This window comes from Acomys minous (genome assembly GCF_964271855.1).
Source record: "Acomys minous genome assembly, chromosome: 16".
NCBI lineage: Eukaryota > Metazoa > Chordata > Mammalia > Rodentia > Muridae > Acomys > Acomys minous.
In genome coordinates, this window is record NC_140498.1 from 46,659,305 (window position 1) to 46,677,063 (window position 17,759).

Consider the following 17,759-nt stretch of genomic DNA (forward strand, 5'->3'; position numbering starts at 1 on the left):
TTTTCTTTCTCTCGTGTGTAGGGTGACTGGGTGAGTATCTATGTTCATTTCTATGGGCATGTGTGTGCAGGTTCATATGCACATGTGCTTGCAGAGGCCTGAGACTGACACCAGGAGCCTTCCACGTTTACTTTTAACCCAGAGCATACCAAAGCCAGAGGTAGTCCAGGGAGCCAACCTAGGGAGCTAGTCTAGGGGGCCAGCTTGCTCTGGGGCCCTTCTTCCCTTCCTCCCATGCTGAGGTTGCGCACTGACTGTATGCTATAAATGTGTAAATCGTATGCCACATGAATTATTACATCAACAAGCCTACTGTGCTTCCGCGTGTGAACATCCCAGGGGACCAGTTAAAAATGGTTGGCCTCTCTCTTAACGGGAAAAACCCTACAGGATCATGTAAATCACAAGAGCCCTGTTTCAAAAAAAAAAAAAAAAAAACACTCAGGAAACCTTTCAGACCATCCAGGGTATGCATATCTGAAATGCCTGGGCTACACAGAGAAACTCTGTCTCAAAAACAAAAAATAAAATAAAAATAAACATAAGCCATATGTGTGCCCTTCTGGTGGTAGAGTGGGGAGGCGCGCCCAAACCAACAGTGAGTCTGGACTCAGGGTCCGTGACCCAAAAACTGCTGACTTTTTGCTGCACATGCTTTAAAATGCAGGCAGCAATGCTGACCTTAGAATTTTAGAAGCAGATTCTCTAGTCATTGAACACAGCCAGGTGAAGAAAGCACCTAAGATGCACCAAGGAGCTTAAAGAGCTTATGGCCAGGTCCATCGATACATGAGCTACCCTGCCAAACGGAGACGATGCTCACCGAAAAGGAACAAATTGTTCCGAAGCCAGAATAAAATAGATGCAAATAAAGGTAAAAACAATTAAATAATCCAGCACAGCCAAGGCTACACAGAGAAACCCTGTTTCAGAAAAACAAACAAACAAAACAAAGCCTACTGAGGTACCCAAGTAGCATCTAGTTACAAGTTACGCAGCGCACGCCTTTAATCCCACCCAGCACTCGGGAGGCAGAGGCAGGTGGATCTCTGTGAGTTCGAGTCCAGCCTAGTCTACAAAGTGAGTCCAGGACAGCCAAGGTTAACACAGAGAGACTCTGTCCCCCCCTCCAAAACAAAAAAACAAAAACAAAAACAAAAACAAAAAAAGTTACAATTAGTTCATCAATCTGAGTGAAAATGTTCGAGCGAGATGGTTCAAGGTATAAAGGCACTTGCTGACCTCACTCCCTCCCATCCCTACCATCCCTATGATAAGGGGAAAGAACCACGCCCACAAGTGAGCCTCTGACCTCCACAGGCCTGCCAGGTCACCCCAACACCCCTCACCACATGCATACTCAAACACAGAAATACGTAGAGAGTCCATCCCTGCATCGCCTTTCCTGCGGTTACACCGTTTGCTGTGATGTTACTACTCCTTGGCACTGTGTGGTGGTATACGCTGGGGTCCAGACCCAGGACAAGCAGCTGAGGTGCCTCATTTACATACCAAATCGGACCGTGCCTCCAGGATTTCCCAGCATCCCTCAGTCCCTACCTATTTGTTACAGGGCATGGCTTGCATATCCGGCCCTCTACCCTGAAACTTTCAAGGCCAGGGACTGGGCTTCCCTGTATAATCCAGACATTTTGGTTACCTCTCTCTCTCTCTCCCTCCCTCTCTCCATCCCTCCCTCCCTCTCTCTCTCTCTCCTCTCTGTATTCCCATGCATGGACACTTCACTGACCTCCACCTATGAGATCAGTGAACCCGCCCAAGAGCTACCCCCCAATAAACTTGCATGTATCTACTCTAATTTGGCTTGAATTGGCTATCATTATAACCGGGAAGGGGGATAGAACCACAACACTGCGGCTAAACCCTGTGATTAAGCCATATTGCGCAGCATAGGGTGCAGCGCTGTATTCAAGCCCTTGCATAGCCTGGCCAAGGCCCTGGGTTCAATCCCCAGCAGTGCAAATATAAATTACATAGGAGGAAGGATTTGGGGGAATACCATGAAGGCAAACAAACTGGCTTTTAAGAAAGGAAAATTTGCCGGGTGTGGTGGCACATGCCTTTAATCCCAGCACTTGGGAGGCAGAAGCAGGCGGGTTGATGTGAGTTCGAAGCCAGCCTGGTCTACAAGTGAGTTCAGGATAGCCAAGGCTACACAGAGAAACCCTGTCTCGAGAAAAAAAAGAAAGAAAGAAAAAGAAAGTAAGTAAAATTTGAGCCAGACACAGTGGCATATGCCTGTAATACCAGCAACTTGGGAAGCAGAGGCAGGTGGATCACTGTGAGTTCCAGGCCGGTCTGGTCTACAGAGTGAGTTACAGGACAGCACAGCCATGGCTACACAGAAAACTAAAAGGGCGGGTGGGGGGCGGGTGGGGAGAGAACAACAGTCTTACTCAGCTCTAGCCCTGTTGCTACAAAACGACAGGTCTGGCAGGACACAGCCACTGGTGCAACAGTGACAGGACTGACAGAGAGTAACCAACTAGTCTGATTGGATTTATTTATTTATTTACTTGTTTATTTATTTTGGCTTTTCTGGTAGGATTTCTCTGTGTAACAGCCCTGGCTGTCCCGGACTCACTTTGCAGACGAGGCCAGCCTCAAACTCACAAGAGATCAAGCCTGCCTCTGCCTCCCGAGTACTGGGGTTAAAGTCCTACGCAGCAACGCCCGGCTATCCAATTGGACTTAAAGCGCCAGAAGACAGAACTCATGCCTTGTACTGGGCCCCAAACTTATAGCAGGCTAAGTGATAGGTGCCAGGGGGAACCCAGTATTGTTCTGCTAAATGGACGTAAAAAAAGCTGCTTCCCCCCCCCTCAACTGAATGCTTACTCTATGCCCATAGATTAGTACTTTGCTCAGAAAAGCTTTAGCTTTTTAGCAGTAGCTGGTGATAAATGCAGAAATCCCAGTCAACATGCAGAGAATAAGAGCCTTCAGAGTGTTCATCTCTAAATGACAGATCTGTAGCTCACCCCTTCCCTCAAGACTCAAAGACATTGAGGAGACAAAGACAGTGAGAGCCAGAGGAGTGGGCATCTGCGGTAGACAGTGGTATTTTTTGTTTGTTTTGTTTTGTTTTTCGAGACAGGATTTCTCTGTGTGGCTTTGACTCTCCTGGACTCGCTCTGTAGACCAGGCTGGCCTCGAACTCACAGAAATCAACCTGCCTCTGCCTCCAAGTGCTGGAATTAGAGGTGTGTGCCACCGCGCGCCCGCGGCAGACAAATCATATTTGTGTGACATGACAGGGCTGTTCCACATAGGAAGTCACAACATCTGGGACCTACATACACACACCTAGTCCACCAAAAGCTCAGCGTGAGTTGGAAGGGCCCCAGGAAGTCTTAGCTGAGTAGCTACAGCAACTGATGGCTGTCTGTGTCTGAGCCCTGAGAGGCTGTCTGTGCTCCAAGATGGTACCATACCTCAGACACAGACACATAGGCAACACTAAGTGACTCCAAGTGTTAAAAAAATAATAATAAATAAATAAATCAGTGAGCAAGCCAAAAAATTGGGGGAGGAAAAAGTCATGGGTGAAGCTGGGCGTGGTGGCACACACCTTTAATCCCAGGAGGCAGAGGCAGTCTGATCACTGTGAGTTCGAGGCCAGCCTGGTCTACAAAGTGAGTCCTGGACAGTCAGGGTGACATAGAGAATCCCTATCTCAGAAAAAAAGCAAAACAAAACAAAAAAACAACAGAGTGGCGGGAGGGAGGGGACACGACTTCCGCTGGGTGTGGAGGTGGAGGAGGGTTATTATAGACATGTGGGAGAGCACAGCCAGAGGCGGGGACATCTGGGAGCATCCAGAGTGGATGTGACTAGACTGAGCTGTGCCATGTGGGAAGAGAAGAAGGGAAGGGAGAGGGCAGAACCAGGTGCCCCAGCCAGGAGGCCAAAGATACCCAAAAAAAAAAAAAAAAAGTGCTCCCAAATGCTGGGATTAAAGGCATGGGACACCACACCGCAGGGCTCTCTTTCTTTCTTTTTCTTTCAGTGGGAAGGTGTGGATGGAGAGGTAGACTCAATCAAAACACATTCTATGCATGTTTGACGTTCTCAAACAATAACAGAGAGTCTAAAAAAATAAATAAACAAGGAAAAAACAGGTTATGACAGAATAAGTGACACACACACACACACACCCCATCCTGCTTTTAATCCCAATACTCCAGAGGCAGGTGGACTGCTGTAAATTCAAGGGCAGCTGTGAGCTCTACAGGGAGACCATTGCCAAAAATAAACCACACAAGAAAAGGTTAATCCAGTTAAGTCCCTCATAATTATGTTGTCCTTTAAGCAGATCCCCAGGACCGGGTGTGTAACTCAGTTGAACTGCTCAGCATCCTCTACATGCAATCCCCACCCTGGGACTGAATCCTGCCAAGGCTGAGTGACGCGGCCTTCCACCCCAGCCCTGGGCCTTACTTTTGTGGAACGGTTTAAAGCAGGAAACCTTTGGAGTCCACTTCAGTTTCTGACCTACAGAACTAAAACATAGCTGGTCCTTTTTATTTTGTTGTTTTCGAGACAGAATTTTGTAAGCCAGGCTGGTCTTGAACTCACAGCTACCTCCCAAATGCTGGGATTAAAGGCTTGTGCCACCATGCCTGGCCTAGCTGGTCCTTTTAAAGACGCTACATTTGTAACAATTTTTTGATTCATTTTGTTTGGTTTGGTTTTGAGACAGGGTTTCTCTGTCTCTGCCACACCTGGCTAATTTATAGCACTTTATTATGCAATAGAACCGTTGGACTGAAGAGACAGCTCAGGGTGTAATGGCACCTGCCACTGGGTCTCATGACTGAAGTTTGAGTGCTGTGACTTATTTACATGGTGGAAGGAGAGACTCCCTCAAGTTGTCCTTTGGCCTCTGTACCCATCCTGTAGCACACCCTCTACACAAAAAAACTGTAATAAAAAGTCATTTCTAAAACTGTTGTGAGGCTTACTGTTATCGTTATCCGCCGCCCCCCCCCCTTTTATTTTTTTGCTTTTTGAGACAGAGTTTCTAAAGTGTAGCCTTGGCTGTCCTGGATTCACTTTGTAGACCAGGCTGGCCTGGAACGCACGTCTATCTGCCTGCCTCTGCCTCCTGAGTGCTGGGATTACAGACATGTGCCACCACTGCCAGCTGGCACATACCTTTAATTTCTGCACTCAGAAGGCAAAGACAGGCAGATTTCTGAGAGTTCCAGGCCAGCCTGGTCTACATACTGAGTTTCAGGATGGCCAGGACTACATAAAGAGATACTGTCTCATAAAAAAGAGAAAATAAGCCGGGCGTGGTGGCGCACGCCTTTAATCCCAGCACTCGGGAGGCAGAGGTAGGCAGATCGCTGTGAGTTCGAGGCCAGCCTGGTCTACAAAGTGAGTCCAGGACAGTCAAGGCCAAGGCTACACAGAGAGACCCTGTCTCGAAAAAAAAAAAAAAAAAAAAAAAAAAAAAAGATAAAATAAAAAATAGTACTGGCTGCTCTTCCAGGTTTGATTCCCAGCACCCACATGATAGCTCACAACATCTGTAACTGACACCCTATCCTGTGCTTCCTGGAGACTGCGCATGCACATGAACAGACATCAGTTTTTTGTTTGTTTGTTTGTTTGTTTGTTTTTAATCTCATTCCTAGCCCATATACATACCAGAGTACCTTCTGGAAAGAAACTAGCTTTCTCATGCTATCCTTAGCCTCAGCACAGAGTTATAGATGGCTCAATGGAGATCTAACATATTTCCTCACAGCTAATGTTTACTGTGGTCTGGAAGCTAGGGGCTCCCCGAGATACAACGGTGAGAACACAGATGCTGGCAGGAGGCCTCTCCCGCCACAGCTTCTTCCTGCCAGGTCCGCTCAGACCCTTCAGGTGTTGCTGCACATGCAGATCTATTTCCAGGCCACCCCAGCTTCCAGAAAAAGCAGTGCTAGAAGCTCCGTTAGTACACAGCTTGCCCGACATGGGCTGGGCATAAACTTATGTTAGCAGAGCGCTGGCTTGTGTAGCATGCACGAGTCCTGCTTTCAATCCCCAGCTCTGTACAAGCTGAGCGTGGTGACAGAACTTTGAGTGTGGGTCTGGCATGGTGGCATCATATCTGTGATGCCATCACCTGGGTGACAAAGGCCAGGGCGAGCTACATAGTGAGACCCTATCTGGGGGAAAAAAAAAAAAGAAAGAAATTAAGGGAAAACGGTGAAAAGGAATACAAAGATACCAACACCATTAGAGGCCTAAAAATCCAAGCCCAGATTCAATTACTTCTGCCCTGTTTTCGCCTTGCCCAGATGGAACCTAAAGTGCATTAGGCACAAAGCTCATTTGCACACAAAGCAGCAGGTATGGTGGAAGGACTGTGGGCCTCCTTGGAGAGTTAATGTTGTCTCCAAAGACCTGGGGAGGCCCTGGAAAGAAAGAAGGCTAGGGCACCATTCTTGGCCACTGCTAATTTTTTTTTTTATGGTGACTTACACTTTTTATTTAATTTAGATTTTTAAAATTTTTAAATTTTATTTTATTAATTTATTCTTATTACATCTCAATGGTTATCCCATCCCTTGTATCCTCCCATTCCTCCCTCCCTCCCATTTTCCCCTTACTCCCCTCTCCTATGACTGTGACTGAGGGGGACTTCCTCCCCCTTTATATGCTCATAGGGTATCAAGTCTCTTCTTGTTGTTGTTGTTTTGTTTTGTTTTTTTAATTCATAACTTTTACCTTGGTTCAACACCTGAGACCTAAAGCGTCCCAATTCTCAGGAGATGGAACCATGGGAGAAGCAGGCTTGGCATGAGAGCCACAAAGTGCAGGGAGGGGCTACCCTATCATTAGGCTGTGGGCAAAACACATTTTGCAGGCCTGGGCTGGTGCTATGACTCAGCATAAACATTGGGTTGGGTTGTCTTCTGCAGAACCAAAATATTTACCTACCTGGAGCCATGTTGGTGCCTGGCAAATAAGGTGTCAGAGTAGAAATGGGATTGACAGGCTTTTGCCCTCCCCAACTGTTCTCCAGAATCCGCAAAGGAAGTGAGACCTAATCCCACCCAAGATAAGGGATGAGGGCTCACGTTCAGCAGCTAAGTGCTATGGCCAAGGTCAAGCCTTTTGATGAAATCACTTTGGGAGGGTTTGGTTTTTGTTTGTATTTAATGCCTGTAAGTGCTCTATCTGCATGTACACGTGCCGGCCAGAAGAGGGCACCAGATCTCACTATAGATACTTGTAAGCCACCATGTGGTTGCTGGGAATTGAACTCGGGACCTCTGGAAGAACAGTCAGTGCTCTTAACTGCGGAGCCCTCTATCTCTCCAGCCCTTGGTTTTTGGTGTTTTCAGACACGGTTTCTCTGTGTAGGTCTGGCTTTCCTGGAACTCAGAGATTCTCCTGCCTTTGCATCTCTGCTGGGATTAAAGGCATATATCATCATGCCCGGGTAAATATGAGAGGTTTTATTTGGTAGGTTTTTGCTTTTTTTACTTGGGAGTGGGTCTTGCCAAGCCCTGCCTAGCCTGGTGGGAATCACAGAGTGAGATGTAAAACATGAAAGACCACCATGTAAGACCCAAACTCAAGGTTCTGGTAGGGGAAGTAGGGGACAGTTTGTATCTAAAATGATAGAAGTTGAGACACGTCCACGTCCATTTATTGTTAGAACAAGTACATTAAAAAAATGAGCCACAAGGCCCCCTTGTTCCTCAGGCCATGCAAGGTCCATTAGCTTCTCACTGGGTTCTGTGTGTGGGCTTAATGCCAAATGTGTCCCGGGAACCAAGTAAAAATGGCAGCGCTGCCAAGCACGGTTCAGTGCCAACCTAGGTTACATGTGATGAGGGAGGGGTCATTCTAGACTGCGTGAAAACAACTAAAGCCAGCAGATGGTACAAAAGCCTGTAGTGTGGTACCTGGGATGTTGAGGCAGGAGGATTCGAACTCTGACAGCCGCGGGCAGAACTCTGTGGCCTCCAACCACACATTAGGTGGTAAGACTGAAGGAAGTCTTGTGACTAACATTCTTTCAGGCTGCTTGGGGAAGCACGGCACAACATGACAGACTAACCAGACGTGTGAAGCATCAGGGTGTCTTATTTCCTTTTTTATGTAATTCTTTCTACATTTTTCTACAGTGCTGCAGAGGGAAACCATGTGTCTTACCCATCCTAGGAACAAGTGTTCCACTAGAAAGAGCCATCCTCAACCTTAGAGCTTTCCTTTTTTATGTTTTTTGTTTGTTTGTTTGTTTGTTTTAAGACAAGGTTTTTCTGCGTAACAACCTGGTTGTCCTAGAAATCTCTTTGTAGACCAGGCTGGCCTTGAACTCACAAAGATCCTCCTGACTCTGACTCTGAGGACTGGGGTTACAGGAGTGTCCCACCACGCCCTGAGAGAGTTTTACCTTCTTAAAAGCATCTCACAAAAACAAAACAAATGCTTCAGGACAGTGATCCCACTGAACCCAACTCAAGCAAAGCTGGTGGTAGCGACAGGAAGTGAGAACAGGGGTGGCCAGCCCAGCCCTTCTACCCTCTCCCTGCACCTCACATCCTGTTTTGGGAAGCTATAGATTGTTCTGGTTGGGGGAGGGGCAGTTAGAGTTGTTGGGTTTTGCTTTTAGGAAAAGTAGTGAAAACAGGGCAATCTAGCTTCCTTCCTGGGTTAAACTTGGGACAGCCTTTGGCAGGACTCACTGGGCAAGAAAAGCACTAAACACTGGTAGTATGCATTTTTAATCCTAGCACTGGGTGGCAGAGGCAAGCAGATCTCTGTCAGCTCAAGGCCATCCTGGTGTGCAGGAGTTCCAGAACTACATATAGAGATGGCTACAGAGAAACCCTGTCCCAGAGATGTTTAAATTGTATGTCTATGATCATTTGCATGTATGTATGTATGTATGTATATGTATGTATGTATGAATGTTCACCACATACATGCTTGCAGTGCCCATGCAGGCCAGAAGTCAGTGTTGGATCCCCTGGAACCGGAGCTGCAGACGGCTCGCTGGCCGTGAGTTGCCATGTAAATACGGGTCTGGGTGAATGCTTGCACAGGTGCAAGGAGTGTCTGGGACCTTGTACCTAGTATTACAGGGGGTTGTAAACTACCTGATACAGGTGCCAGGAACTGAGCATCAATCCTCCAGCCTGGCAACGGCTGCTTTCTTAAAGAGGTTAACGTGTTGGCAGTGATGGGTTTAGGACCCAGGACCTAGACAAGTACTCAACTGTTGAGCTATACACCTTGTAGAGTTTTAAAAAAAAATTTTTTTTTAAAGGTGGGTGATGCAGCAGGGTGTGGTGGCACACCCCTTTAATCCCAGCACTCGGGAGGCAGAGGCAGGCAGACGGCTGTGAGTTCCAGGACAGCCTGGCCCACAAAGAGTCTAGGACAGCCAAGGGTACACAGAAGAGGCCCTGTCTTGAAAATAAAACAAAACAAAACAAAACACACTAGCCCACTCTTCTAGAAGACCCAGACTGGATTCCCAGCACTACGTGGTGGTCTGTAATACCTCAACCTTAAGGCATTGCATGTGAGTGGTGCAGGCATACGTGCAAGTGAAACCTCCATGCATAAATATAAAGGCAAAAATAAATCATTGTTTAAAAGACTGATTTATGATGTGCAAAAATAAATCATTGTTTAAAAGACTGATTTATGATGGACAGTGTTCTGCCTGCACATATGCCTGCCCACCAGAAGAGGGCACCAGATCTCATGGTAGATGGTTATGGGCCACCATATGGTGGCTGGGAATTGAACTCAGGACCTTTGGAAGAGCAACCCTCTTAACTTCTGAGCCATCTCTCCAGCCCCGGAAATCTAAGACAGAACCCTTTGCAGCTGGGCGCAGTGGTGCATCCCTTTCATCCTAGCATGCGGGAGGCAGAGGCAGGCAGATGGTTCTGAGTTCAAGGCCAGCCTGGTATACAAAGCAAGTCTAGGACAGCTGAGGCTACACAAAGAAACCCTGTCTCAAAAAACAGAAACAGAAACAGAACTCTTGCAATACCTAGATTTAGGCCCCCGTGTTAAATTCTCTATAATGAGAAAAATACAACACATACTACAGGAGGGTACACAGCACATGTAGGTATCACACGGTCTTTTTCTCTGAATAAAAATATTTTCTTTTTTAATGTAAATCTTCATCTTATTACATTTACTTAGTGTGTTTATGTGTGTGCATGCAAACACTGTGGTGTGAGTACAGAGGTCAGAGGACAGTCTTACTGAAGTTCGTCACCTTTCACGTGGGTTTCAGAGATCAAATTCAGGCAGCAAGGGCTGTTGGCCTGTACAGTCTAGGCCTGGGATAGAGTTCAGAGGAAGAGCTTGCCTGCTGTGCCCAGGGCTCTGGGTCTGGACACTAAGACCATAAAGGAGACAGTTTAAGTGTTTACTTTAAAATGTTTGTATGAGGGCCTGGAAAGATGGCTCAGAGGTGAAGAGCACTGGCTGCTCTTTCAAAGGTCCTGAGTTCAATTCCCAGTAACCACATGGTGGCTCACAACCATCTTGAATGAGATCTGATGCGCCCTCTTCTGGTGTGAAGGTGTTACACGCAGGCAGAATTCTGTGTACTTAATACATAAATAAATCTTTAAAAAAGAAAAAGAAGTGTGTATGAGCCAGGTGTGGTGCCGCATACTTGTAATCCCAGCACTCTGGGAGGGAGAGGCAGGAGGCTCTCTAAGAGTTCAAGGCCAGCCTGATCTACAAAGCAAGTCAAAGACAGCCAGGGCTACATAGAGAAACCAAAACATAAAAGAAAAAGAAAAAAGGGGAAAAAAGGTGTGTATGTTTCGAACAAACAAAGCCACCAACAGCAACAACGACCAAAACAACAACAACAAAAAAAATAAAATAAAAAATAAAAAATAAACCCCCCCCCCCATACACAAAAAACCTTTGAGTATTTCTGGAGCAACAAAAGAGCAATGGGAAATTAGCTTTTTTGTTCTTCCAGCTCAAGTGCTGAGGATGGAAGGCAGAGCCTTTCTCAGGCTACACAAGCTCTCCACCTATGAGCTGCTCTCCAAAAAGAGCTTATGAGTAGGAGTACAATGCTTAGACCAGGATGCTTAAACTCTCTTTGGTTGCCGGGTGGAGGGTTTTGCCTTAGAAACAGAAAGCACACACACACAAAAATAAATAAATAAATAAAAAGAAAAGAAAAAGAAAAAAGAAAGAAAAGAAAGAAAGAAAAACAGAAAGCAGACTGACATATAAGAATAAATATAGAAACCGGACGGTGGTGGTGCACGCCTTTAATCCCAGCACTTGGGAGAAAGAGGCAAGTGAATCTCTCCAAGTTCGAGGCCAGCCTGGTCTACAGAGATAGTTCCAGGACAGCCAGGGTTATACAGAGAAACCCTGTCTCTGTAAAACCAAAGAAGCTGTACATGGCAAGGCCAGAGGAAGCTTGGCACGCCTCCACCTGTAATCAGCATTCTGAGGACCGAGGCAGAACCACTGCAGGCTGAAGGCCAGCCTCCGGCTATACAGTGACCACTTGTCTCAACCTCAGAGAGGACCATATAAAATAATACATAAGTTACTGGAGCTTGTATGAGAGGGAATCACCTGACTGCCCAAAATGGTTGATACCTTTTCTGTCTTTTTAGACTTTGCAGAATTTTCCAAGTGGTTGTCACCTTGAAGCTCGCTCTTGCCTTGTGGTGGTGGTAAACACCTTTAATCCCAGCACTTGGGAGGCAGAAGCAGGCAGGTATCTGTGAGTTTGAGGCCAGCCCAGTCTACAGAGCAAACTCCAGGACAGCAAAGGCTATACAGAGAAACCCTGTCTCAAGGAGAAAAAAAAAAAAGAAATATTATGGGAATATGTTTTCATTTTAATCCCAGGTGTGGGGATATGGGGCCGCTTCACTGCAGCTGACTGTGATTTGCCTCGTGCTCTGGCCGCGGTGTGGGTTTGCCAGCTGTGATAGTTTCTTTTTTCTTTTTTGTTTTGTTTTGTTTTCTCTGTGTAGCCCTGGCTGTCCAGGACTCACTCTGTAGACCAGGCTGGCCTGGAACTTACAGTGATCCGCCTGCCTCTGCCTCTCAAGTGCTGGGGCCAAAGGCATGCGCCACCACACCTGGCATAGTTTCAAATGGTATATAATCATGCTAGAGTCCCATAGCCTGGATGCTGTTGGTTAAGTAATTGTGCACAAAGAAGAAGCAACAAGAACTTAGATTTCCTATGAAGATCAAACTTTCCCCAAGGAACTTGACACCCATTATCAGCAAGTAGCGGTCTACCCTCTCTCCCCTTATCCTTTTTCTCTCCTATCTAGTGTTGGGGGGTTAAAATGGCAGAAACGGGTGGAGAAGGGTAAAAGAAAAAAGAACCCACAAAGTAGCAAATGCCAGCTGCTCAGGACAGCCAGGGCCACACAGAGACACCGTGTGTGTGTGTGTGTGTGTGTGTGTGTGTGTGTGTGTGTGTGTGTGTTTCATTCTTGTGAACTGTGCAATCAAATTTAAAAAAGAAAAAAAAAAGGGGGTTATATAACCCCAACCTCAAGGGTACTCGATGCATGTGGCTCAGACATGCATGCAAGTAAAACAGCCACACAAATAAAATAAAAACAAATCTTTTAAGACAATAATAGGGGGCCAAAGAAGCAGTCAGTGGCAGATGTTAGATTTTGTGTTTGGCCACATTCGCAGCCATCCTGGGCCCCATACAAGCCATGCCCCTTGGGTTGGACACTCCTGCCTGTGGTTAGCGTTTGGAGAGTTTTTGTTTGCTTTGGGGATAATATCTCACTATGTAGTCCCAACGGCCCATTGTGTAGAACTCAAGAGATCCACCTTCAAAAGCTAGAATTAAAGATATGTGCTCCCATGCCTAGCCTGGGGCTAAAGGTTTAGTTCCGAGGTATAAAGCTTGCCTGTAGATCTAGCCCTGGCCAGGTGCCATCCCCAGCACCGACAAGATGAAGAGACAACACTGAGCTTAGCAAAGAGTTTGGATACCAAAGATCACACATTGGCTGCATACAATGGTACACGTCTGTGATCTCAGTACTCGGGAAGCAGGAAGAATGAGATTTCCAGAGCAGCCTTGACGGCACAGGATGACCATGGTATCCCTGTGGTAGAGCACCTGCCTAGCGTATGCTAAGTCAAAAGGAAAGATCACATACTTCATGAATCCGTTTGCATGAGCCATCCAGAATAGGCAAGTCCATAGAGATCGGTGGCTGCTGGCAGAGGAAGGAACAGGGAGTGAGCAAGGTTATATGTAACGGGGAGATTAAAAGGTTCCAAGGCTGGTGAAATGGCCCTGCATTCACCTCCCAACCCTGGTGACCTGAGTTCAAAGCTCAGAATCTACAGAAGAGGGAAGAGAGAACCAACTACACAATTTTGTCCATTGACCTCCACATACACATCACAGCAATTTTTTTATTTTTATTTTTTAAAAAAGATGTATTTATTGATTTATTATATAGAGAGTATTCTGTCTGCATGTACACCTGCAGGCCAGAAAGGGGCATCAGATCACATTATAGATGGTTGTGAGTTGCTATGTGGTTGGTGGGACTTGAACCCAGGACCTTTTGAAGAGCAGGCAGTGCTCTTAACCTCTAAGCCATCTCTCCGGGCCCCTTGTTTTGGTTTTTCAAGACAGGGTTTCTCTGTGTAGCCTTGGGTGTCCTGGACTCACTTTGTAGCCCAGGCTGGCCTCGAACTCACATCGGATCTACCTGCCTCTGCCTCCCGAGTGCTGGGATTAACAGCGTGTGCCACCACAGCCGGCACATAAATGTCATTTAAAAATAAACACAAATATTGATGGCACAAAATGAATCATGAGTTAACGTGTTTAGCATCTGCTTTTTCTCTCCCTGTCTATGTATTTATCGTTTGCCCAAAGTACAAATGCGTGGTTTGGGGGTGGGGGCGGGGTGGGAGTAGGAGTGTAGCTCAGAGGTAGAGCCTTTGTTTGGCACATTCGAGGTTCTGAATTCCAACCCAGCAATGGAAAAATACCCAAAAAAGCTATATTTTATATAATGATCTGGGCGGTGTGGCGGTGCATGCCTGTAATCGCAGCACTTGGGAGGCAAAGGCAGGCGGATCTCTGTGAGAGGCCAACCTGGTCTACATAAAAAGTTCCAGACCAGCCAGGGTTACATAGTGAGACTCTGAAATAAGCAATAGGGTTGGGAGTTGTGGTGCAAGCCTTTAATGCCAGCACTCTGCAGGCAAGCTGATTTCTGAGTTCAAGGCCAGCCTGGTCTAAGCTGAGTTCCAGGACAGCCAGAGCTACATGGAGAAACCCTATGTGTACGGGGAGGCATGGGGGTGAGGTGGGGGGGTGGGGGAAGCAGGGTCCAGAGGCATTAAGGGATGTGTGGAACTGATCCCACTTTCTTCAATGAACTCCTTTGGTCTTGGATCAAAATGATCTTTTCCCACTTAAGGTTCTGGAAGCCATCACAGGTATTAAGAACACTTCAGTGCCATAAATCGGAGTTTTGGGAATGAATCAAGACCCCTTCCTGTTTGTACCCTCTCCGCCAGAGCCAGTACGATGGCCTCAAAGATGTACGAATAGCAGGACTCAAACATGTATAAGCCACACATTTTCCCGCTTTAAAATATGATTTTTATTTTTATTTTAATTTGTTTGTTAGGACAGTTTCTTTGTGTGGCCCTGACTATGCTGAACTCACTCCGTAGACCAGGCTGCCCTAAACTCAAGAGATCTGCCTGCCTCTGCCTGGGATTAAAGGCGTGTGTGCCACCACTATCCAGCCCCACAATTCTCAGGCCCCAGTCACATGAATATTGTCAGACTAAAATGTAAATAAAACATCTAGCCAGCTAGAGTCGTTTGTGCCTGTTGTCCCAGCATGAGGAAGGATGAGGCAGGAGGATTTCTGTGAGTTAGAGGCCATCCTGAGTGACAGTGAGTTCCAAGGCCAACCTAACCTACAACGTGAATATTGTTTCTTTGTTTATTTGGTTTGGTTTAGTTTGTCCTGTACAGCCTTGGCTGTCCTGGAACTGACTCTATAGACCAGGCAGGCCTTAAACTCACAGAGATCCCCCTGCCTCTGTCTCCAGGTGGTTAAGGCCTGTGTGTGCCATCACTGCTGGTTTCTAAATAAAGGAATAGATCCGGATGTCCTCAGCCTGACACAGTCAAGTCCCTGGGGTTTGACATCTAGGACTTCACGGGCACAGCGCACGGCTCTCCAAAAGGACAGAGCCCCACAGCCAGGAACTGCCCCAATCTGTACCACCAGAAAAAACACAAAGCTGCCTCAAGGCAAATAGCGGGTTCCTTTGTAAATTTCGGTAGCAAGCCCTGGTGTTAGCCCAACCCTCTTTCCAACACTGCGTGCACTCCAACTCAACAAACCATCTCCCCGACCCCCCCCCCCCCACACACACACAGCCCCAGGTAGTTACAAAGGATAAAAAGAAAGCCAGTGAAAGCACCTGCAACTTGAGAGACTTCACAGAAAAAGGCAGCAGGGCAGCAAACCAAATGTCCCTGCGCCCACCCGTTTTGCCTAAATTGATCCGAAAGGGTAGAAATGGACCCTGAGGAGGCGAAGCACCTAGGAATCTTGGGAAGGCGGCAGGCACAGCTTTCTTGGGTTTATTGACTGCTTTGAGACCGACTAACAGCACAAAGCCTGGGATGGCCTTCAACTTTGCAAAGGAGAACAGGTGTGCCTCAATGCTGGGATTCGACAGTCTCTGCAGGGATTAAAGATGAGCTGTTATCACACCTGCCTTTCTTTCTGTTTTCCTGAGATTAGCTTCCCTTATAGCCCAGGCTGGCCTGATTTACTGAGTAAACTAAGCACTCCATCTCAACACTTCCAACACTCGACAGTTACAGGCATATATATTCTCCATGCCTGGCTACAGGAGTTTTGTTTTCTTTTCTTTTTGCTCCCCCCCTCCCCCCCCCCACAGGGTTTCTCTATGTTATCTTGGCTGTCCTAGACTCACTTTGTAGGCCAGGCTGGCCTCAAACTCACAGCAATCCGCCTCCTGAGTGCTGGGATTTAAGGCGTGTCCCAACACACCCAGCTTGTTTTCTTTTCTTTCTTTCTTTCTTTATTTATTTTTGCTTCTTTGTTTTTGAGACAGGATCTCACTAGGTAGCCACAAATGACCTTAAGTTTACTACAGACCAGGCTGGCCTTGACTTCCAAGATCTTCCTGTCTCTGCCTCTGACTGTAAGAGTTACAGGCTCATGCCATTATGCCTGGCTCACAAGGCCAGTTTTTTAATGTTAATTTAAGTCATTTCATTTAATGCCATCCTTGGACATAAAAGACATTTATTCGGGGCCCATGTATGAGGACATTGCTAAAAACAAGTACTTTAAGAGTACTCAATAATGGGCCGGGCGTGGTGGCGCACGCCTTTAATCCCAGCACTCGGGAGGCAGAGGCAGGCGGATCGCTGTGAGTTCGAGGCCAGCCTGGACTACAAAGCGAGTCTAGGACAGCCAAGACTACACAGAGAAACCCTGTCTCGAAAAACCAAAAAAAAAAAAAAAAAAAAAAAAAAAAAAAAAGAGTACTCAATAAGCCATTTTCTCCTTAGGTTACAAAGATTACAAAGTAAACCAGTGTGAGGCAGCTTGAGGCCAGCTGGAGATACACACGGAGTTCTAAGCCAGCCAGAACTTTGTAACAATGAAACCCTAACTCAAATGGGGGGTAAAAAAGGTCCTGAAGTGACTAAGGGATCTGCCAAGGTTAAACATGAGCCCTCTGCCTTGGCTGCCTCAATGCCGACGCCTCCAACTCTTCCAACGCATCCTGCATTGCCGCCTCCCCTGCCTCTCCCCTCTGCTCACGATACGCTCAGAATCCCAAGACCATTCTCATAGCTGAAATGACTGTCAGGCAGCACTGTCCAACTCAGAGAGAGGCACAGAGCACAGGTTCACTTAAAATGGCTGTTTGCAAATGGCATACGTGTGAACTAAAACCCTCAAGAAAAAACAAACAAACAAACAAACAAAAAACCAAGCCAGAGAGCTGGAAGGTGGTACATAGTGACAACATGTGTTAATCCTGGCACTACAGTCTAGCAATTTTGGGAGACTTGAGGCAAGTGACTTGCTTAGGGCAAGTGAATTGCTTAGATGTAGTTCAAAACCCACGTTGGCAACTTAAGAAGATCCCCACCGAACAATAACAACAACAACAACAACAACAACAACAACAATCCATACCTTGTCCTTGGCTGCTGTTGTCATCCCAGGGATAGTACACCAGCAGAAATCTGGATATGAAGCTGGTGCTGGGGACCCCTGGGGGAACATACCTCAGGCACCAGGGGAGAAACATTGAGTTGATTTTCTTTGAGGGAGGATAGATTGTGTCCTGAGTAGACTTCCTTCTTGAAGACGCTCTCGCTGGTGGACTGGAGGCTGCCATGAGCTGAGCTCTCCAAGGGCTTCCCCAGGCTGGCGTACTCAGTACTAGCAGAGAGAGGAAAGAAGTCTCAGACCTAGGACTGGTCCCCTCCAGACCCTTTAATGCACCGCCCCCATTTCCCCACCCATTTAGCCCCAGGCTAAAAGGCTGCAGCTGGAATCCCCATCATTTGCATAACCTGACGGTGTACTCTAGGCAAGGTAAAAAGAAAAGACAAGGCCAGGCATGGTGGTGCACGCCTTAAATCCCAGCATTAGGGAGGCAGAGGCAGGCGGAGCGTTCGTTATAAGTTCTACAAA

At 46.8% G+C, this 17,759-nt stretch overlaps 1 protein-coding gene across 1 annotated transcript in view; it reads right to left on the bottom strand.

Annotated features, from left to right (window-relative positions):
* The window catches only part of USP7 (ubiquitin specific peptidase 7), a 72,358-nt gene extending 54,823 nt beyond the window's left edge, over nucleotides 1–17,535 (bottom strand). The window contains exon 1 of the mRNA XM_084763144.1: nucleotides 17,256–17,535. Coding sequence (XP_084619270.1) covers nucleotides 17,256–17,460 — 205 coding nt within the window. The 5' untranslated portion in view covers nucleotides 17,461–17,535. The remainder of the gene's footprint in view (nucleotides 1–17,255) is intronic.
* Between the last annotated feature and the right edge of the window lie 224 nt (nucleotides 17,536–17,759).